At 34.5% G+C, this 23,855-nt stretch overlaps 1 protein-coding gene across 6 annotated transcripts in view; it reads right to left on the reverse strand.

Annotated features, from left to right (window-relative positions):
• The window catches only part of LOC128997914 (rho GTPase-activating protein 190), a 75,484-nt gene continuing 51,629 nt past the window's right edge, over nucleotides 1-23,855 (reverse strand). For 2 of the 6 annotated variants that reach the window (XM_054423741.1, XM_054423740.1), the window contains exons 20-31: nucleotides 22,656-22,769; nucleotides 20,433-20,477; nucleotides 19,949-20,091; nucleotides 19,393-19,563; nucleotides 17,231-17,357; nucleotides 14,784-15,050; nucleotides 10,976-11,119; nucleotides 9,363-9,448; nucleotides 8,190-8,544; nucleotides 4,036-4,167; nucleotides 3,662-3,779; nucleotides 1-1,690 (exon numbers count right to left, since the gene is read on the reverse strand). In XM_054423741.1, coding sequence (XP_054279716.1) covers nucleotides 1,492-1,690; nucleotides 3,662-3,779; nucleotides 4,036-4,167; nucleotides 8,190-8,544; nucleotides 9,363-9,448; nucleotides 10,976-11,119; nucleotides 14,784-15,050; nucleotides 17,231-17,357; nucleotides 19,393-19,563; nucleotides 19,949-20,091; nucleotides 20,433-20,477; nucleotides 22,656-22,769 — 1,901 coding nt within the window. In that variant the 3' untranslated portion in view covers nucleotides 1-1,491. The remainder of the gene's footprint in view (nucleotides 1,691-3,661; nucleotides 3,780-4,035; nucleotides 4,168-8,189; nucleotides 8,545-9,362; nucleotides 9,449-10,975; nucleotides 11,120-14,783; nucleotides 15,051-17,230; nucleotides 17,358-19,392; nucleotides 19,564-19,948; nucleotides 20,092-20,432; nucleotides 20,478-22,655; nucleotides 22,770-23,855) is intronic. The other 4 variants (XM_054423742.1, XM_054423744.1, XM_054423743.1 and 1 more) reach the window with 4 other exon arrangements.

Here is a 23,855-nt window from a genome sequence, read left to right on the forward strand (position 1 = left end):
TACATAGTTAAAAATTTATTGTAAAAAAACATACAATACAAACAGGGTAAACATAACTGATAAAACCGCAGCAACTAACCCACTACATTACAGGAAATGCTAGATAAGGTCACTATTTTGATGATAATTTTTTAAATTTAGGTTTATAGTGTTAAGATCTAATTTTTGATGAGATTTAGGTGGTATTATAAAAAATCGATAATCAAATTCATAACGTAAATAAACAGGATACACTAACGACTAGACCGGATGGGTCCGCCCCATCATTGGAGATAGGCCTACATTAGGTCAAGGAATTGAAGCGAAAACTTAAAACTATCACAGCTCGGTTAACTATACAATCTTTTGACTCATCCATATCACTATCCATATTGAATGAGAACCAATTACAACATATTTGCTTGTTGGCTCTTGGCTCTTACTGTTGTTCATATTTTAGCTAGCTGCCTCTGAAATTGGTGTTATGCTAGTTTTTCATGTTGCTACAATTTTTTTAACTTATTAAAATGATTTTGCAAAGCGAATGAACACATAAATTTACATAAACTGTACAATAATGCTATAACAATTTACAGAATTTATTGACTAAATTAAGGAATAACTGAAGGTACAAAAACATATAAAAACAATCACATGTTGTTTGTATTACAACAAGCCTTTTAAATGCATCAGGATTTATAATCTAAACTAATATTAAATAAAGTCACTGTGTTGAAAAACACTGACAGTAAAAAATAAATGCACCTATATATATATATGTATAAAAAAAAACCACTGATCAGAAATAAGGCAGTATAATAGTTCAAAAGTTTGATATTGCAAGTTTTTGTATTTGAACAAAACAGAGCTCAGGGGTAAAATTTCATTATATCAACATGCCTCTATAAATTGAAGTGATTCAATGCATTTCTGGCTCAATTTTTTTTATCATGAGAATCATTTGAAACTGAGAATTGTGCAAAATTCACAAAATTTTACAGAATCCATCTAGCCATCATTAAGACAATCACTGAAGCAGAAATCATTACGAGTTATTAACCAAATTCATATTATTAAGTAGAAAATATAAAGCTTTACAATTCTAAATTTATTCCTGCAGTATCAATCCTAGTACAAAAGATTTACATTATTTTTATTACAAGTGTCGAGTAAGAAACTTTCGGACGACAAAATAAATTAGGTAAAACATAACTTAACAATAAATTAATCAAAGTATTTATATATTTATATTCTATGACAGTAATTCTACAAAAATTATATAGCCGTCATTAAAACATCTTTGGCTCATCATGAATGTTCTTAGCGGCTTATCGAAGAACAGACTTATTCTAATACATACAATACACACCGATACATAGACCTGTAGTGGAATGGACGTAACATGCCAAGAGAAGCGAGTAGTTAGATCTTATTCACATTATCATATCAAACACAGTATGTATAATAAATCGTCTTGTCGATAAAAAAGTATGTGAATACAAAGATACGTGTTCAAACCATGACAAAAGCTTCTTTCCCGCAGAATAGAAAAGGGTACTGGTCTATCATGGTTTGTACAATGTCTTCTAGATGAGGCCTCATCTGTTCAAAACGACCCATATCACTAAACTCTATGGGGAGCAAGGTGGGCCACCAACAGATAGCCAAGTTCTTGGAGTCCATGCTGTTTAGCTTGCAGTTTTCAGACACCCTGTAACAAAAAACCAAAGCTTATGCAGCTAAGTATTGGAAGATTGATTGTATATGTCCTGATTCAAGTTAATAAATAAAAACAAAGTGTACTAGTAAACAATATTAAAACTTTCTTTAGGAAAATTGAAGTAAAATATTAAATTCACACATTTTTTCCATTAGAATCACAAGTAACGAATCTGGAAACCCAAGTAATAATATATGCTTATTTCTCACCATAAATGACATTTGTGTCAAGGTGACTACTTCTTAGATTTTTATATTACAAAAAGAGCGATACAAATCATTGGAAAAGTTCCTCGCTGAACGACAAGTAAAATACTATTTCAAAATTTTCAAGTAGTAACATTTACGATCACCATATTTTGGAAATAACATGTTGGGTTTATAAAAACCTGTTTACTTTTAGGGAGAGCCAAACGGAACATAGTTAAAGTACCAGGTATAACACTATCATTATTTTTTTTACAAGTATTCCAGTTATCACCACAACACATTGGTGTAGAAATCTTAAATAACTTACCAAGATAATTAATGACCCTAAAAAACCCTTCAAGGATTAGCCTTTTCCTAAAAAAAATTTTCAAGACTAAATCTTTTTTGGGTGACACGCTATTAAGAGGGCTGCTGGAAATAGGTCTTTATAAACCTACCCACTCTACCAAGCTACATTTTTTTCAGGATAGTTTTGATTTTTTCTTTTTTTAACAAATTTACCATTTTTAGGGAATAGCCTAAGCTACAGTAGAAACCTCGATAACAAATGCAATTTTCAAATCCCCTTGAAAACCCCACAACACTATGGAGCTCTTTCATTATAAACCCTTATTTCTGGAGACAGTAAACGTAAAACGTAATATCTTTTGAAAGATGAAATCATCCTGAAACTCTGTGTCAGATAACACGAGAAATGGGCTAAGTGCACGACCAAGATGTCTTGACCTAAGTTGTGGTGCTTTAAAAATACCAAAAATGTAATATTCCACGATAACGATGCTCACAAACCGACTTCAAAACCACAACTGAGGCGTTTATACTCCAACGCCTCCAACTTGATAAGTCTAGGATCTAATCTTAAATCCTGCCCTTGGTGAGGATCTAAAATCGTATTGTTTTAAGTTCTGGACTTAACGAATTTTGCTAAATCTTTGACTCAGCAAGAGACGAGAATCTAAGTTAAGTCCTGGACTTATAGATCCTTGACTCGGCAAGTCAAATTTTAAACTCCAGAGTCTAACCAGCCAAATAAACTCCAGAGTCTATTAAGTTCTGGACTTCGCTAACGCCCTGACTCAGCAAGCCATTTTTTAGACTCCAGAGTCTAAAGCCGGTTTAAGTCTAGAACTTAGCTAAATCTTGAGCTCAGCAACCGGCCCTAAATGTTAAATTAACGTATACAATACAACTATTTATATTCAAAAAATCTCAACAAGACGCCTTTTAACCAATTCACCAGGCATGACAAGTCGTTTTGCGAATACCATACTCTACATAACTGTATGAAACAGTTCCCATGGGAATTTGTCAGAACTGATGTTTTGGAGGAAACAACGTCAATTCAGCCTAAAAGTGCTTAACCCCAGAGGCCTAAAACATTATTTGTTCAAGTTCATATATATAGATCTGTTAGGACGATAACTAGAGTAAAAATCATCCGATTTTGATAAATTCTGTACAAACGTGGGTTCTAGGAGTCTAGGTCTTACCATGAGACCTACGGTAATAGCTTATTCCCTATATGGGAAATTTTCTAAAAAGTAAGGATTTTAAGTTCCAATAAAAGCAAACAGGCTTTTTTTTAGGAAACTAGCTTTAAACATTCACCACCATCAGTTTAATGTATTATTTGGAAAACAGATAGTTAAGTCATTTTAAATTTATAAAATTTGTGTGGACAAAACTTAAATTTCATAGCTAAATACATTTTTTACAGTAAATTACATCAACCAGCAGCCAAGCATGTACATACCTTACAAAATGGTGGAATACGAATTTCAAAACTTCAAAGTTTACAGGTGGTAATTTCTTCAAAAGACTCCTCAAGGCTAGAAGTCTACAACTTTTGTCTCCTTTGACTGAAATGAATACTGTACAAATTAATTAAAAGTTTGGAAAAAATGTAAATATCACAAATTGATAATTCAAAGTGAAACCAACTTAATGACTAGAATACTATTCAAATCATTTTCAATTATGTTTGAAGGTACATCTAATAACTTTAAACATTATCCATACAAAAATAAATAATTGTCTCTTCATTCATTGCTATGAAGTCTCTTCCGTATTTGTTAAACTCTAAACTCTAGACATATAATCTTATCAATATTTCAAGTAGTTCCTTACCTGATAAATCCTCCAGTTCACCCATTAGGTCCTCTGTAAACAATGGCGGTAGACGTTTAGAGAAAAAGTCTTTCAAAGCAGTAGCGACAGCATTGACAGGAATGTCCAAGGTATTTATGTCCACATTTGGATCTGAAATCAGATGAGAAATGTTCTTTAGACCATGATTAAAGCATGAATTTACCACATTAGGGAAAACGTTTTCAACAAGAGCTTTCTTCCTGTCAAGCGTGAAAATGCTAAATAGTTATTATGCACTACGTGAGCAAAGTGGCACTAATTTGATAAAATTTTACCAAGTGAGGAAAAGTAGTGTGCAAAGTAGTGAGAAAGTAAAATTGCAATGGTGTAGATGATAACTTAATAATATTTTATTGACATTATTGACGATGCATGGTTAACAATTAAATAAAATAACGATCAGGAATTTATTATAATTTCACTTGCTCTACACTTTGATTAAAAAGGTGCTGGCTCTCTCTTGCTTTCTTAGCTTTTTTGAAGAGAATGGCAGTTCATCTGAGTCTAGTCTAGTCTAGAGTGGAAAGTAAGATTTAAGAAACCCAAGTAACCTAACCACTAGGAGCTAACCTTGCTGGGCTACACACCTCAAGCCTCACCACATTCCCTTTAACTGGCCCTGAGATACATTAGACTTTAAAATAAATTTAAATTTAAAACAAAACAGTATGATTTGCCCCTTTAACAGTATTTTAAAAGAAACTGCTCAAAAAGTATTTATCATACATCACAGCACACCATTGATTAGGGGTCTGCGGGTCAGACTTTTGTGGTTCGGGTCGGGTCGGGTCGGGCCGATAATTTTGGACCTCGGGTTTCGGGCCAAAATCGGGTCGGGCCAAAAATTATTAATTACCGGATTTTTTATATTTTTTTAACTCCTATCTGTGTTTTTAATATTACTTGAAAATAACATATGGGAAAAAAATGTATTTATGTATATTATTTCATGTTCATAACTTATTTACAGCTTAGAAGTTGCCTCAACTGCAAGAAAGAAGAAAATAATTTTTTTTATCAAGCCATTCTTTCCCATTTTTATAACTGTTGAAATATCTAAACAGCTATATTACAACAAGTTTGTAATGGAACTTAATATAAAAGGATCATAAACAAATCAATTAACCTTATCACAAGTTTAGGGCCTGTGGCTTCAAGACTGCAAGCAAGAAGAAAATAAAAATTCTATGTTTCCACGATGCAATATGAATCATTCATTCACTGCCTCCTAACCTCCTAAGTACAAAAACCTCACACTTACAATAGCATTATTAGTTACATCATCATAAATAAAGAATTATCTATTATTGGCATTAGTAGGCCTACAGCTTTACATAGGAATTATTTTTTATAGGGCCTAAAATAGTAATAGACTAAGCAACATGACAAGTGGAGAACTCATTGAAGAAAAGATATTGTGTAAACTAATTTACTATAAAACTCTAAAACAGTAAAAATAGCACACATACATTGTTTATGGTATAGTTATAGTAATGACTGTAAAAATTGCATATCATGTCATAGGTACACAGTTATAGATACACAGTTATAGGCACAGTTATAGGTATTGCAAGAGATCCTAAAACAACTGATTTTAGCTAATAAATGAAAAGAATTAAAAATCCATAAACTCAAGTCAAACAATATCACAATTATTAGGTACCCGTAAAGGAACTCTTAATATATAGAAAATTATATTAAATCAAGAGAAAAGAAAGTTAAATGCTAATTTGGCAACATAAGCAGACAGCAGAGACATTATTAGTGCCCTAATTAGCAACACAACTCAATGTTTTTATACTGTAAGTCAATGTTTTTGAAACCGTAGGGTCTTTTTCTCGGAAGGAAGGGTAGTAGAATGTAAACAAAAAACCATGAATCACTCTCACAGCCGGGCCCGGGGACACTCAAGGTTACAGACCCTCCCCCTCCCCTCCCCTCCCCTCTACCACAACCCGAGCCAGGCCCGGGGACACTCAAGGTCATAGACCCTCCACCTCCCCCGCCCCTATTACACCACCTGGTTGTTCCAATTGCTGACAAAGACAAAATGCAAGTAACGAAACAAGGAAGTAGAGACAAAAAGATATATTTTCTTTATTCAAAAATATAAAACTGTTACAGATAATTTATAAAGAAATTAATTCATGGTAGTTTGTGTATTGTAAATATTGTATTGGATCTTAGAAATATCTTTTTTGAAACTCTATCTAACCTAAGAAAAAAATAATTTTACTGATGAAAACTTTCATAAAATAAAATTATAAAATATTTAGGCCTAACCTCTTTGTAGACTTGCTGATACTTGATACTTTAAAAAAAAAATTAAATAGTGACCATACAATGCCTAACCAGACGATCAGAAGTGTTGTTTTGTTTTGTTACTGAATTACAAAAAGGACAATAGGAAAATAAAAGAACAAGATACAGATCTGTACACTAAATCAGATATTTCTTTTGTTTATAATTTATTATGTAAATAAAATACTAAAATATGTTTTAAACTAGGTAAACAATAAATAATTGAAATGGGACCTCTGGATAAATAGTCTTTCTTTTGACTTCGTTTTCTTTGCACTGTTGAGTCACGGCTTTTGTTTTGTCAGTAGACGACTGGCTCTGGCTAGTGACAGTAAGGCAATTGCTCTGTTGTGTCTTTGTTCTTAAACGTGAGCAAACTTAATAATTTTAACATTTTAATTCCTCTGTAATAATATATATAAGAGTGTTTCTTTGAAAAATACTTATTATAACTTTGAAAATAATAAAAATTTTTTTTGGCCTGACCCGATCTTGGCCGGAACAAATCTCTGACCCGACCCGGTCTCTCGGGCCTTCCGCTGGCCCGACCCGACCCGAAAAAATCGGGGACCCGCAGACCCCTACCATTGATATACATAAGTCAATCTGATTGTTTTTTTTGTATTTTTTAAATATTTTTAAAATTTGTTTTCGTTGTCCCACCATAAGTACTAATTCCATAGTTAATATGTGATTCAATATGAGCATGATATATCATTTTAAGAACTGATCCATCACAAAGATATGACATAGTTCTTAGGGAGAATATACCAGAATTTAGTTTATTTGTTAAATACTCAATATGTTTTTCCAGCTTAAATTTTTATCTATTGTTAAACCTATAGTTTTTTGGCGGCCTCTTTTAACCTTGCATTTGCCCGTCCACATAGACTAAGCGCCCGTGCGTGGAACGTTTACAGCAAAGCAAGGAGTGAGCCGGTACAGTACAAAGGTGAACCTGTACTGATAAATTTTAGTGGCAGTGACCAGGATCCGAACCCACGACGCTATTGGCACTGAAATATCTCAGTAAGACGAATCACAAAAGAGCAGTGGTGATTGTTCTGCGTTACTCCGATAGTGGACGTAGTTCACTAAAACACCCAAATTTAGCAGCACTGCATGCATCAATATCCAGAGTCTTTGTAATATGGCTGGAATAGAGAAAATCCCTGAAAACGGGACAAAAGCATTGCCAGACGGGATTTTACGGGAATGTTTAGTACCAACCTACACCAAAATAAAGCTCGCATTCTACGCTACAGGCTGGCAACAATTACAACGTTCCCCGGCAATGGCTGAGCTCACATTGATGAAGCAAAGTTGTTGGCATTGTGAAGGACGTGATTTCCCGCCCCGCACCAGTGGCGTCGGTACTGCGGGGCGAGAATTCCCACCCCTCACACTGAACGTGTTAATACCCAAATTATCAAGTTTAGTTATTAATTGACGGTGGTCTAAATTATCAAATGTCTGGGACATGTCCATGAAGATGCCAGCTGAATTTAAACCCTTATCTAGTGAATTTATCACTGCTTCAATGAAACTAACCAAATGAAACCATGTTGTTCATTATCAATTAGATCATACTGGTTTAAGAAACTGTCCAACCTGTTGTAAACTGTCTTCTCGTATACCTTTGAAATTGACGGGAGAATTAACAATGGCCTGTAGTTTAAAATATCTTTCTTAGAGTTTTTCTCATAAACGGGTACCACTCTAGCAAATTTAAGCTCATTTGGAAAAATTCCTGTTACAAATGATGATTTAATTAGGTGCATTATAAAAAAGTGCAGGTTTTACCCTTACTACTAAAGTAGTAATAACATTACCTTCATCAAATTTCTGGAAAAGGAGTTCAACATGAGCTCTGTTGCCAGGAACACGATAGATTCCTTCAGAGTCTAGGCCTTCCTCTTCTACAAACTGGACACATTTCTCCAAAATTATTGGTACAGCATTGCTTTCAGATTGGGCTAACTGTTCCAAAGTAGACTGGCCAAAGCCTTTCCCCAAACTTGTTGCATTTTTGGGTTTTTGTTTTTTCTTTTCCCTTTCTTCAGCTAGTTTTTTCAATTTTTCTTCTTTTTGGCGTCTCTTCTCTAATTTTTCTTCCTCTTTGGCTCTTTGTTTTTCTTTTCTTCTTAAAGTCTTGGTACCGTCTTTTGACTTAGGAATCCCTCCAAACTGAAAAAAATAATGTCTATGAACATTATATATCTAACATGGATGATTTAAGTTGGAATTCGAATTGGCAATGTCACATGTCACGCTCGCTCCCGCCTGGCAGGTTAATATCATACAAATACCAGACGGCCCACTGCCAGTCACAGAAGAAATTTTTTTTACAAATACAAATCTGTTAAAAAAGTATCTTTGTTCGGATTATAAATCTAACATATCCCTGTTATTTCTTGTGACAAGACAAACACGATGGTATTTTAAACAAAGTTTGTAGCGTCTTTGATACAGGATGTCCAGCCGACCTGTAAACCGGAAAAACCGGCAATTGTAAGTGAATTTTGATGACCGGAAAAACATCCGCCTGAAATAGCCGATTTTTGTTAGTTTTGCGTAGTTTATAATTGCGATCAAGGGATACTATCGTGACTAAAGGACGGTTGCCAAGAATATCACAGGCGTTGCTGAGATAACGGGAAATCATTACGGATGTTACCATGATCGCCGGAAATCATAAAGGATTTTGTAGTGATTGCCAGAGCTCACCAGGGACGTTGCCACGATCGCCGGAAATCATAACGGATGTTACCGCAATCACAGGAAAAATTTCACAGCTTTTTCCGCGATTACAGGAAATCATCACGGATTTTGTCACCATTGCAGATAATCATCCTGGATTTTGTCTAGTTCGCTGGAACTCACCACAGATGTTGCCGTGATTGTTTTAAAAATTATTTTGCTTGATTATTATGGTAGGATCACAATTGGGCATTTGAAAATAGCTTTGGGAGCAAAAAGCAATATAGTAAGTCAAATAACATTACCAGGGGTGAGTCTCTAGGATCTCTCGGAGAAGAAACATCAAGACTAGATTCCTCGTCATGACCCATTCCTTCCATCTTGAACTTAGCTGTAACACAAATCAGTTACTGTTAATAAAATTATGAACCTCAGTAGTATCTATAGTTTTGGAATGACAAAGCTTAGTTTTAAAGTTTTATTTTAAAACTAAAAAAAACATACTAATGTAGAACCCCTCCTATCTGGCCTCGGTTTTATCGTTCCTCGGTTTATTCGTCCACTTCTCGGAAGCAAATATTGAAACATATTTTCTACAACATACAGAAGTGTAGTTGCACACACTAGTCTCAGCAATTTGAGCGCTCTCGTGGTTAATCTATGTGTTTGAATTTCATTGTGTTTACCACTCAGTTGAGCTAGTTGGCCTAACCTAGTAGGCATCTGTTTATGATTTATTTAATTAGCAATTATTAGACTATGTTGCAAATAGCAAAATTCTAATATTGAATATATGTTTGAATGGCTATCTTTTTTGACTGGGTTGTCTGTTTGAGTTTGGATCTGAGGCATTGTATTCTACTTATTAGGACCTTTAATTCCATGTTCATATCAACCTATACTTGCATTATTAAAGTTTTTCTTCCGACTCCTAGCGGGTCGTTCCCCACTGCAAATTAAAGAAATCTTTGAACGGCTGCCATGTTTGACTCAGTTGCCGTTTAAATTTGCGTTCATTGAATCATTGAATAATATATTAACAAAATTTTTATGACTTGTAACGTTGTTCCAAGTTTTGTAGCTCTATCTTTATTATTATTTAAACTATTCATCAAATTAAATTTTGAACTCAGCAAGTGGAGAGTTTTTCCAAATACAGTAGTAATCCAGCAGATATAGAACCGTGATATTGTCAGATTAGTGAAAATGATTAGTGGAATATCATCAATGAAAACACTTAAAATGCACAAAACGTGTCTGCGAAGATCGCGTTATCGGAAGCCACTATTGCCACGATTGCACATGAGGACGATGACGTTTCCATGACCGTGGTAATCGATGATGATGTCTACAGGTCCGTGGGAGATAATCAGAATTTTGCCTCGATCGTGGAAGACCACACTCGTCAAAAGACGCCGGAGTGACGCAGTGCAGAGGGTATACTGTACATTATTTAAATTACCATAGCTTATTTCTTGTTCCTTGGTACTTTTCTAGAATGATTCCTCAAGCAAGAGGTTTTTAAACCGCTGAGCAGATGCACTTGAGCTAGCCAGACTTGAAAACACAAGAGTATAAAAGTCAGTTGCATACATTACATGCTCCAACACCGAGACACCTTTGAAAACTCAAACTATCCGCTATAATACTATGACATATTTGGTTCAGGTAGTGTTTGTAGTACGCCAACAGATATTTTAGGGTTTAAACATACTCTTTTGTCTTACTATAGTAAACAACAACGAAGATAGGGGTGAAACAGAAATCGCAATAAAGTGACATAGATTATCGTGCTTACTATCGTGGTTCTGTGGTGAACAATAAGGTTGTTGCGAAGAACGGCTCTGACTGGAGACATGCAGTGAAGGTGACTGGTGACATGCACTCAACACTCACACTCACGGTGTAGTCAACTTACATGACTGGAGGGGGGGGACAGGGGCCCGAGGACGGCTGTGGGGCAAGGGGGGGATAGGCAGGGGGGCCACCCAAGTAGTAGTAGAAATGTCCGGCTCACTGTTCCCACTTTCTTCAGAGCCGCAGTCACTTTTCACTTTACCCACTGTAAGTTGTGTAATAAATGAGCTAGTACAGTAATTCTGTTGAGAACCAGGGAAAGTATACAATAGATATAATTCGATCCATTCAATACTCATCTTTCAGTAATATTCGCCAAAAAGTATGCACTCTGGTAAATTGGCGTTGTATAAATCTAATCTAATTATCGAAGGTTGGCTGACCTTTGGGTTCTGATGAATTAAACACTTAATACCTGTAATGTTTTTACAAATAATGGACAAATAGTTAACCCTTCCAGGACTATAAGCGGATATATCATCTAGCATTTTGTGTATAGCGGATTATTACTACAGTTATTGTTATAGTTGATTGTCTAAAACATCATTAATCATTTGTAAAAATGTTCTTTTATTCAATTAGATCTTTAACTGATGTACTAGGAATGTTTTTCTAGAAGAATAAAAACTTAATTTAATTTTGTTTATGAAAAAAGTAAAAAAAATATTTTGGACAAAAATGCTGCGTAGATCAACTATTTACAACATTCTATAAATTATAGATATAAACAAAATATTTTGTAGTTTTTGTTTAAATCAAATAATTTTGCCGTCTGTATACATACTAGGCCGTCTGGGAGGGGTTAATTAACCCTTAGTACTGTATTAACTTAAAATTATATTAACAATATTCTTTAACACCAGTACAGTGAACCAAAAAGGACATTTTACAATTGAAAATATATTCACCTGTGATGAAAACTTTATGGACCTGTAAAAACTATGCATCTGTAAAATATTTGTGTTTAGCCCTACATCTATCTGGTAGAGCCTCAAACATCATATTCTATTGATCAGCACTAACATTAAGGATTTACTTACAGTTCAATCTGTGATCATTTAAAGGTTCTGAAACCTTCACAAAAATTGACCAAAGGAGGGGAGACATTTTTTTTTTTTATTATTTCAGTTTTATAATAATGATAACAAGTTGCATAAAGAATTATTAGACCTTTTTAGCATAGTAACACATGATTATAAAGAAAACGACAACAAAACTAAGGGAATAAAAGAAACTATCAAGGATCAGATTTTATTTACAGTAGACTCCCTACTATCCACGACCACGACGACTGGATTAAAGACGTTGCGGCTTATCCCTGATCGGCCAAAAAAAAAGCAACTGCAGCAAGCGAAGTTTAGCGCATAAACGTCTATCTTCGCACCATGCATATGCAATAATAACATTATAATAATAATAATATTATAGCTAGTGCACACGACGCTCTTGGCCTTCGGCCCAAGAGGTTGCTAACGGTCAAACGTTCCCCCGCCCACCAGCGCCAAAACATTAGTCATTATGCGCCATCCGTCCTAACCTAACCTTCAAGAAACGAAAAACAATGAAACAATCTACATACAACAATCTGGACAAAGCTTTGTTACAGTGGTTTAACAATCAGCGTGCCATAGGAAACCCAATAAGTGGTCCTATTTTGGCTGCAAAAGCGAAAGTAATGGTTTAATTACCTCCAGTCTCCAGTTCAAAGTAAGTTGATTATTGCGACCTAGGTTTCAGCACGATGTTGTGCTATCATCAGGCTTCCAGTCGAAAATGTTCAGTCCATTCAACGTCGTTTGGTAAAAACTATTCACAGTTCACAAGACACAAACACATACACATTTACCGATCGGTATTTACTAGGGGAGAGCGAGTTCATTTTGTCAAATCACTGGCCGCGACGAGTGACATCCAAGCCACAACTAGCTAGACCATTCTTGCGGTCTATCATTCTTGTGACGCATCCTAATAGCCAAGGGTCAAGACAATACAAAGGACAAAGATCAGGTAGACCACAAGAATGATCTAGCTAGTTGTGGCTTGGATGTCACTCGTCGCGGCCGGTGATTTGACAAAATGAACTCGCTCTCCCCTAGTAAATACCGATCGGTAAATGTGTATGTGTTTGTGTCTTGTGAACTGTGTATAGTTTTTACTAAACAACGTCCAATGGACTGAACATTTTCGAGTGGAAGCCTGATGACAGCACAACGTCGTGCTGACACCTCGAAAAATTTTTTGAAGAGGGAAATGACCTAAAGACATTTTTTTAATCAAATTTCACGATCTTTGATGCGATTTATGAGTGTGTAGTGGCCTGGGGGAAAGTAAAATCAACCACACTTACTAAGTCTTTGAAGAAAATACTTCCTGATATCATAGAAGGAGAAGATTTTCATGGATTTTAAGAGGAAGACACTCCAGCTGACTTAGCTGCATTAGCCAAGACCGTGCCTGGTGGAGAAAATGACAAAATATTGAGACCTGTTTAGGGAATTGAGAGTGAGAGTGAAAAAGAAGAAGATGAAGAAGCCGGTGTCGAGCCAAAAATTACGTACACAACTGCCCGCCATTATGCAGAGGGACTATTGGACATTTTGGAAGGGGAACATGACACTATGTTGTGGGATCTCAAGGTGCTGAGAAAAATTTTGTCAACCATTTTTAAAAAGGAAGCAAATGCCAAGAAACAAAAATCAATAATAGACAATTTTCCTCAAAGCCAATAAAGATAGCAACTTCGACATTAGGCCTATAGTGCACTTGTCTAACGTATTGGGATGTTTTTAACGATGTGAAAATATTGTTTGTAGAGTAATTGTGTGTTTATTAAAAGGTACGTACAGTAATCTTGTATTTGAAGTCTTTCACGTAATAACGTGTGCGTTATTAAAACCTAACATTCAGTAGCCTAAAGGTTATTAAGGACTTATTTTGCTTTCACAGTCGTTTTTAACCATTTCTAGTGTATTTTAGGTCAGGTTTGGTTTATCCGCAATTTTGATTATACACGATCGCTCAGCCACCCATTACCGCGGATAATCGGGAGTCTACTGTAGTATAATCAGGGACCAAATAGTACAAATTTGAGATTGTGGAGGATGTCATATAGTTGAAGAGAAACCATGTTAAAACTAGCAGTAAAAGAGAAAGTAGTAGGATCAAGACCCCCTTATATACTAAATATATAGCAAGGAAGTAGGAAGATAACAAATTTGGAATTGATATAAAGCTGGTAGAAGAGGTGAAAGTATGAAGCTGCTGACTGCATATTTGGAGTTAAATACATACTACCATTTCGAAGACCTGCAAGGGGTAGTAGGCCTACCTAGTGTGTATCAGAACAAGGTTTGAAAAAAATGTTTACCCTTCAAAATTGTATTGTTGAATTTATTGATCAAGTATAATTCATTAATCAAAGTCAACACTACCACCACTCAAAAGGGTTTAAAAAAAACAACATCCATAAAGGAGTTAGCTAATAATAATAAAGAAGCAAGTTTTTTGAGATTCACAAAAATTAAATGAGGTTGGCAATCACAGACCTTCTATATAGATAAAAGGAATTTATATATAAAAAAAAATTATAATAAAAAAAAAATTTATATAGATCAATTTAAACACAAGTGTTAGGCATTTATTTCATATATTACATGTTTAATGAGTTTTTTACTAAAACATTGTACTTTGACGCTTTTTTTACTCAGTTCTAACTGCATTATACTTGAAGAATAACTCAGTCAGGATTGGGTTAGTATACATAAAAAATAGTAGGAAATGAGTGGTAGGGGGACTGAGTAACCGACTCACCATATGGAGTTATTGAGATACTTTCTATATACATGAGTGAAACAAAAGAGATAACTTACATTTGTCGAGAGTTTCGGTTTTATTGTCTTGGCTTTTAAAGCGGTAGCTGAAGTCGGTTGGAGGTAAGGGTGGATTGGGCCCGTTGCTAGAGAGTGGAGGTGCGTTGAAAGGAGGCACTCTGGGAGTTGCTACTGGGATCGCTGTTCGTTTCTTTCTGACTCTCTTGTGCGTAGTGGGTTTTCTGCTCACTTTTGAGAACATTTCTGAGCTGTTTGTCTTTTGCTTTCTTTCCAAAGAACTCCACTCACTGTCTGAATCCGACATCACTACAAACAAATTTTAAGTTTAATACCTAATAAGTATTTCAAAACTCAAAACCAACTTAGATCTGTATTTTAGATCTATACAGTTGATTTTTAATAATCGATCACGTTATGGTAACAAGAGGGTGTCGGTTCAACAAAAACAATTCCTAATTTAACCTATAATATAGCAATATTTAAAAATAAATACTAAATATATCGGGATATCCTACTATTTTTGTTGTTTTGTTTTAATGTTTGGTTTATGATGGCAAAAAATTTAATAAAATCTTGAAAGAAGTTATTTTCCAAGTTAGTTTAGATTAGGCTACACTGATATAATATTGTGTGAGTGTTTGTTAATCAACAACAAAAACAAGAAGGCTGTATTTTCATCCGACATGCTCCTACTTTCCTGTCCTTTGGCTGTCATTACTGAATACTCCTTAAATCACTTTCTTAGAGTACAACATAAAGTTAAGTAATATGTATGGATATATATTTTAAAATATGTGTTAGGAGATGCGAATAATTTGGGGTAACATGATATAATTTTATAATTTATAATCGCAAATATATTTTATAATAATTGCAATTAATTTTATAGTTGCAAATTTGGTTATGTACGCAGAATAAAAGTAACATCTTTGGAAAAGTAGCAAAATTGTGGTATGGAAAGTAAAATTGTAGTGATATCTACATTTCATTGTAGCTAAGCTAATTTTTTTTATGTAGCAGTAGTTGTAGCTAACTACATTTTAAAATTAGCTTCACCAACACTGCCTATATTCTAACCCTCCGAGTGTTAAGCGTCGCGTAATCGACGCACAACACACTCGCCGTGGTGTTATGCGTCGCTTTTGCGACACACAAACATCGTTTACGGCAAAAGCTCTGGGACTGTTAGTGTTAAAAATAAAATGTTGTGATATACGTGGTGCATTATAAGAAGATTTAAGTGATTTTGAAGGGCTGGTTGATGATCCTGAAGAATTTTGTAGTGATATTGATGTAAATTATACGCCAGATTCCTAGCTATGGTTAGGCTATGCATTCTTAGCTAAACGCTAAATGTACAAAATCTGTTTTTCACCCATAACTTATTTATTTGCAAACCTACTTCCTTATATTATTATATTTTTGGAATCCTCATAAAATTTAGAACAAAGTGGCTATTTAAAAAAAATTGTAGGCCTATAAATTATAAAAATGTATTGAGCGCAGGCATAAATTTTTTTTATTTATTTTATAATTTTTGATAAATGTTAACCCCACAAAAATTGTAGAAATTTTTTTTTGTAATGTTTTATATATTACATTGAAGCCCATAATTTTCCAAACAAAATTATATATAAAACAGCAAACTTTAGAGTGTTTTTAAGTTTCTAAGATACATTTTAATAAAGCCCTGCGATTACGCAATAAATGGGCCGACATTAATACCATTACTATGGACACTTGGAGGGCTAAATTCAATTACTTCTACCTGTATTGCAACAATTTTATAAGCTAAAAAGTTGGAGACTTAAGTTAAATTTACAAATAATAAAACAAACCACAGTGATGTAATTATTCTACTCAATAAACAGTACTATTGCCAAACTGTACACAAAGGACTACAGAATCATACTGGACACTGTAAATGGAAAGACGCTAGAATCCTGCCAAAACACAAATAAAATCCCAGTGTTGTACAGGTATCAGCTAATGGGCGGATTACCGATTGTGTCTGAATATCATGAGTTAACTGCAATACATTTCCAGTGTAGCGAAGTGTGTTTAAAATATAGTAGTTATTTGATTAATTTGAACAATAAATGTTGCAGATCAACAAATATGTACTTCTGAATAATGTCATTGGTGTTTCTTGTAATGGGTTTAATTGTTCTATTACATTAAACATATTATATGAGCTGTCATAATCACTCAGTTAACAGTGTTAACTTAACAATAAGTGCTTTGTTAAGAATTGTTTTAAATTTGAAAAAATATAATTTATTTTCTCCTACAATATCTTCAGTTATTTCAAAGTTGGAGATATTTAATTTAATCAAAATGTACGTTTAACATGACAAAGTCGTTTACTAGCACATTTTACACAAGTGCGTTCTAAGCCTCCTTGAGGCGCTAAAGTGCTTAAAAAAGTATGCATGTTGAAACTGTACAGTATTGGAAATTTTGTTCTTATGTTAAGATGTACTTACCTTGTCTCCCCTTTTCCCTTCTATGCCTTGTCTTGTGCTTGCTTGTACCCGTCAAAGCATCTTGTACTGGTGTGTAAGAATATTCCCCATCATATGACGAGTATAAATTTCCAACAGCATCTTTGACCTATAATATTGAAAATTTGAGTAGTATTTTGCTGTCTTTACATAAAGTTGATAAACTGCTGATAGTGTTGCTATTTTATGTTTATGGAATAAATCTAGTAAACAATTCATTAAATGTAAGATTTACTTCTAAAACAGTAATTTACTTAGTGCAAGAATAGATAATTAACTCGTTTCAATGAAAACAATCTACGTCAATGCTTGTTTATATAATCAAACGATAAGCTGTCTATACAACATAAAGAAAAGCCTGGTCATATTTAAGAAAAGTTTAAATGTGGTCTGAGAGAAAACATATCTCTATACATTCTTACAAACCAGTTCAACACTTATTTGAGAATTTGAAGACTGCTTGGCGTTAACTCACAAAAATATTTCAAGCGAAGTAACCAATGTGTAATTCAGTTTTAAAATATATCTTGCCTAAATGTAAGTTTTGAAATGTTTTTGAGGACTACAAGTTGCATAGTTTCATACAACATCATTAAGTACAAGTCAATAATCAATGTTAAGGCAAGTAAACATTCATATTTCTTTGTTTGTCATAAACAACAACAAATCAAATCAAATCAAAATCATGATTATTTCAAGAAGTAAAATACATTGTTACAATACTTTGTCAGTAAAAATTGTATATTTATGCTATAGTTATGTAATAATATACTGACATAGTCATTAAATATGATGAAATGCCTCTCACATAGGCTACTGCCCGTGCGTGAGAGATTTCCGCTATCAGGAAATAAATATTAGAAATTGAAAAAAAGAAGATATTTATGAAACATGGCATGACAGTTAATTGGTAATAGTTTGGATGAAAGAAAAAAATCAAAGTATAACTACAATAAAAAATATATACAAAATACCACACAACAGTTACAATAGAACTCCAATTATCCAAATCAATTTTGACCGGAATACATTCGGATGATAAAAAATTCAGATAATTGGATTTTTATAAAAATAAAAATTCAAGAAATTTTACAGAAAATAGGCCCAGTCAATCCGAGCGTAAACTATTGCGATCGTAGTAGGCATAATAATACATGCTTTCGGAGCAATTGTGGAGGTCGATCATTTACTGTGACCACGAGAGGTGATGATTTTGTCTAGATCTCCCAGGGAGATATTCAAAATTTGGCTGTAATCACGGAAAACAATGACTATGATTCCATGACCGTGGAAGACGATGATGATGTCTACAAGACCCTGGGGTGTATTTTACATTTTGCCGATATTACGGAAGACGATGATTATGTTTCTGTGACCGCGGAACGATGGTGATTTCAACAAGACCGCGGAAGGTGTACAAGATTTTGCCGCAGTTGCAAAAAACTATGACGATGTTTTTGCGACCACGGGAGACAATGATTAAACGACCGGGAGAGATTTTTTGGATTTTGCCACAAACACAGCTTCTGCCTTCTCTAACAACGATTCTTATTACTGTGGTTTGAGGTTTTTTTATTATTTCTTTCTTTAAGCAATTCGGATAATCATAGATTTGGATGGTTGGAGTTGTACTGCAATTTGTCATTTGTAAGTTAGCACTATACTAAACATAAATTTTGAATTCGTATTGATGGTGTTTTTTATTCCAAATATACATGACCTACAAGAAAACTTTGTGTGTCTGTAAGGATTTTGAAATATTTTTTTTTTTAATTTTGAGTTTTTTTATAATTAACAATGTTGCATCACCAAGGGCAGGCTGATGCTAATAGTATATTGAAGCTAAAATAAAGCAATTGGAATGCTCCATTTTACATCTTCTGTTATCCCTACCTAGTTTTATAGAAGATTTTATGCTGATATTACAGAAAGTTATCTGCGACTTTTCCTATGACCACCAGAGTTAACACAATGAGAGTAAAGGAATCATAGAATCAAAAAAATTTAGTTATACTAGTTTGAGCATGTATTTACTTTAATATACACCTAATATTTAGTCTTGAAGAAGATAATGCAAACATTTGTTCAACTGATAACAAAATCAATTAATCTTACTTTAGAGTCTCTGAGGAGAAACACATTACCTGAGCATACTCTGAACCCAAGTCAACGTTTTCCGGAGTCGCTAACGGTGCATGACCAAAGGTGGATTTAGACATTTTTGTTACCCGCAATGAGTCTTTAGATCCTAAATTCATTCTTGCAATGGCATCAGTTACTAGGGTGTAGTCTTTCATGTTCAACTTCCCTGGTTGCTACAACAAAGAAATCAATAATTAACTCTTGAAATTAAAGAATAAATAATATGTAGTTAAGATAATGTCAAAGAACGCCAACAACTCCTGGCCACTTTTTAACATACTGCCTGCTGAAGAAATACATGGTATGAGCAACAATACCTTGAAAATTTAAACTGGATTAAAATCTCAGGTTTAGTTGCTTTATGTTCACTTTAAGTACAATGTCTTATACAACTTATAAGTTTTAGTAGTCCCTGACATATGTCTTTAACTAAGGCAAAAACTTAAAGAAAATTGTGAGGTTGGACTCACACCAATTTAGAATATCATGAAGAAATAATTGGTTACTGAACTTTTGATTATTTGTTATAATTATATTAGCAGAATTGCGTGTACTCACCTTCATTGTATGGCTCGTTCCTTTGTATCTGGACTTGGACGTGTGTCTTCGACCTGTGGTAAATGCATGCTGGGAATAGTTGTTGATCCATACACCATCTTCATGTTCAGTGTGTTGCATGAATACAGAATCATCTACCCAGCCTGCAAAAGCAAAACATTTTCCTTATTTAGAGATTTTATTTTCTTATTTACTGAGACACTTTTAATCTACGTTTCATCTCATGACGTTGCATCTTGATCTAGGAGAGCTCTGAAATACATGCAATAGATGAATAATGACAATATGCTTATAATATAAATATTTACTTGGTAAGCACTCTGTATTGGTTAATTCACATATCACTAGGTGAACAATTAATAAGAACACTGCGGTAGACGGTAGCGGTAGACCACACAATCATAAAGGGAACACAATAGTTTAGAAGGTAGAAAGTTGATTCACTAAGGAGGATTTTAAATCTAAGGGTTGATCAAATCTGTACCTGAATCATGTGTAGCAAGTGATTCCCTGGACCCACTTATGTCAGCTAAACAGAGAGACATGAGTCAACACGAGAGGATTGACAATAGCAATCTTAGAAAATCTATTTCAGGGGTAACATTACTGAATAATTTACAAGCAGAGGTTGGTTTGGAGGTGTTTTGGGGTAGCTTTCAATCAAAATAATATGTACAAGATGAGTTAGACAGGTGTGAAATTGACTGGATGGCTAAGAAATCTCTTGAAAAATTTGTAAATTTAATTTAATAAGTACAAAACAAAATCATTAAAAAGAGTCAAGATGTGAATAGGACTGATTGATTGAACACTGAAACTGAATATGAAGCCAGAACTGTAGATTATTTTTAATATGTAGCCTACTGATAATAAAACTGCCCACAACACATCAAGATATAGATCAATTTTGTGACAGTTAATTCAATAATTCAGTAGGAACAAAATGACAAAATCATCATCCACAAACCATTTTGCTGGATGAGAGTAGAATTTTTTTTTGTCCTAGGACGCTAGGCACGAGCCCAGGATTGTTTTTCACATTACTTCAGGCTAGACCTAGGGGTTGCGGCATTATCACTTAGATAAAATCCATTGGTGACTTGGCGGGGATCGAACCCGGGACCTCACGGACCGAAGTCCCGCGCTCTAGCCACTACGCCAGCTCGCTTCCCAGATGAGAGTAGAATAGCTATCTTGTAGATAAAAATTCATTTATTATTTTTTTTTTTTGCTAGAACCTAGACCAGAATTGTTTTACACATTACTTAAGCTAGGCCTAGAGTGGGTCACGGGCCACTGCATTATCTTTTAGATAAAATCCATTGGCGATTGGCTGGATTTGAACCCGGAACCTTGAGGACCAAAGCCCTGTTCTCTACAACTAGACCAGCTTGCTCCCCTGTAGGGAGTATTAGTGGCCTTTAACATATATCATACAGTCAAGTTTTTTTAAACCCCAAGTTTTTTAACAAACACCAAGTTCATTTTTTCTGTTACAGTTGACTTGTTGCTAAGTCTATTTTGGTTTTAAACTTCCGGGGCATTGCAAGCAGTTAATTATAGGGTAATACAGCATAAAGAAAAGGATATGCTTCACTGCACAACATACAGAGAAATTCTCCTATCTAGAATCAATACCTAAATGCTCAGGACTATACATTTTAAGGGTGAGCAGAAATGATAAATTATGTAATTACTAAGTTAAAAATTAATCCTATTGTGCCTATGTACAGTTGATTCCCTCTTGTTTCAGTCAATTTGGTCTGAACATTGAATGGTTTGGACGGCCACATATATAAAACTCTCGTATTTTATTGACATCACGAGTCAAGTACTGCTTGTTGGAATAGGAATCAAGTTGACTTGATACTTTTAACTATGATACTTGAGTGCTATACTCGGTCGTTAGCCTATGAATTTCTCGCTAGGTGATTCTTTGTGCTGCAATCGCTTGTTGGGTCTATGTGTTGAATATTCGGGCATTGTTTTCAGAATCGCCATGAGTAAAATCTGCTGTGTATCAATATAGAATCAAGTTGAAGTAATTCTCTAAATTGCCACTAAGAGTCAACAATGCTAGATTCCAAGTAAAAATGGACCCAATTTTGAGTAGTTCTCCGAGTTACCATTACGATTGAAAGGTGCTAAATGCCAAGTATTAACAAACTTGAGTTGGAAAAGTTCTCCGATGTGTCACTACGAGTCAGACAAGAGGAGTACTTGAGTACTGACTTGTGTTGAAGCAGAATCAAGAACATTTCAATCGACTCGTTCACTTGACTTGTCACATCACTAAGGTGTTGTATACAAACTCCATGCAGATTTGTCCAAGGTCAATTAGACAAAATATTCACTTCCGTTAGTCTATTGCTGTTCAGTATGGTTTATTTTTGTTGAACTTTATTAATTTTCATTCATAGTGTATGATTTATAAAAGTATTAATTCATTTTGGGTTTAACTTCTGCTTCTGATAGTTCTGACTATTCTGGTTCACAACATGTCAGAACAAGAGGGAGTCTACTGTACCAAAAAAATTAAAAAGTGTCTCTAAAACAATATACAGGTATGGAACTAAACAGCTAATAGACATTGAAAAATCATGCTCATGAAAAGCACCTAGGCCTAGCTGAAAGTAATGAAGGTTTCATAGCTAGTGGAAGGGATGGGGAGCATGCACTACAACAGTGCGACAAGAAAGTTACGGACATGTGATTTCATCCAAGCTGGTGTTGGATCCGAGTTGAAGCGAAGAAACCTTCACCAAATGATCAGGGGGAGCTGGCTCAGGGGGAGTGGTAGGTGGGGGGTAGACCTGGAACCCTAGAGCACACACATAGTACCTCAAGTGGACAACATCTTTAGTGTTAAACCTGTTGGTGTTTAATCTCTAATAAAACCTATTTAATGGGATTTTGCAGTCATATAGGTTGGCATTTTTAGAGGTTGGTGGCCACTTTTAATCTTGCACTCTCTCATTCATATAGGCTTTAGGCCTATAAACAGATAACCAAAGCAAGGGGAGGCCGGTGCATCCCCAGAATAGACAAACTGATAAATTATTAGAGGCCGCAACAAGGCGTCATAGTAAAGCAGCCCACAACGCTACCGACTGTCAACCACTCACCCAACTCCAGAAAATTGGAACCCTTCCTTCTAACTTATTTTTCAAATACCTTCAAGGTTTGTTAGGATTTAGCAGTTTCCATCTGCTACTGACTCCTTGCACAAGATATGTGTGTGGAATTTCTCACACACTACGTAATATCAAAAGCCAAATGATTTTAAAAAAATAACCCACCGCAGCAAACCTGCAGACTAAGAGAATGTTCATTTACATAATTGGATTTTCAAAAAAAAATTTAAAAAATTTAAGATTCATTACATTAATTCTTATTCCTTTGAAGAGGCAAATTATGTCATATATGTATCTATGTCAGTATATAATATCCTTTTTGTGTGCATTGGCATTGCAGTGGTTTCATATTTTGGAACTCCTCCAAGTGGTAGGCACAAATTACAAATTAGCAAATACAATAGAGCGCCAATAATCCAGATTAATTGGGACTAGACACCATTCCAATTATCAAATCACCTGGATTATCAAAACTACCTTAAAAAAGGGCCAGCTTGCACTAGTTGAGTAAAACTTTTCAATATAGTATATTTTCTATTATAGGTACAGTCACTATCCAGGAACAATATCATGAAAATTCTTAAAATAGTATTTCAAAATTCTAGCATATTTATGCATTTTATTTTTATACTATTTTGGTCCATTATTGATATTCTGTAGGCTCCCATATTATTTTTGTTCAAAATATCACATTTCATTTCTTTATTCAAAAACGTAAAACTGTTACAGATTATTTTCAAAGAATTTAATTCATGGCAGGTTGTGTCTTGTAA

Source organism: Macrosteles quadrilineatus, unplaced genomic scaffold, assembly GCF_028750875.1.
Source record: "Macrosteles quadrilineatus isolate MER2022 unplaced genomic scaffold, UCM_ALF_1.0 Scaffold_7__1_contigs__length_78375512, whole genome shotgun sequence".
NCBI classification, from domain to species: Eukaryota; Metazoa; Arthropoda; class Insecta; order Hemiptera; family Cicadellidae; genus Macrosteles; species Macrosteles quadrilineatus.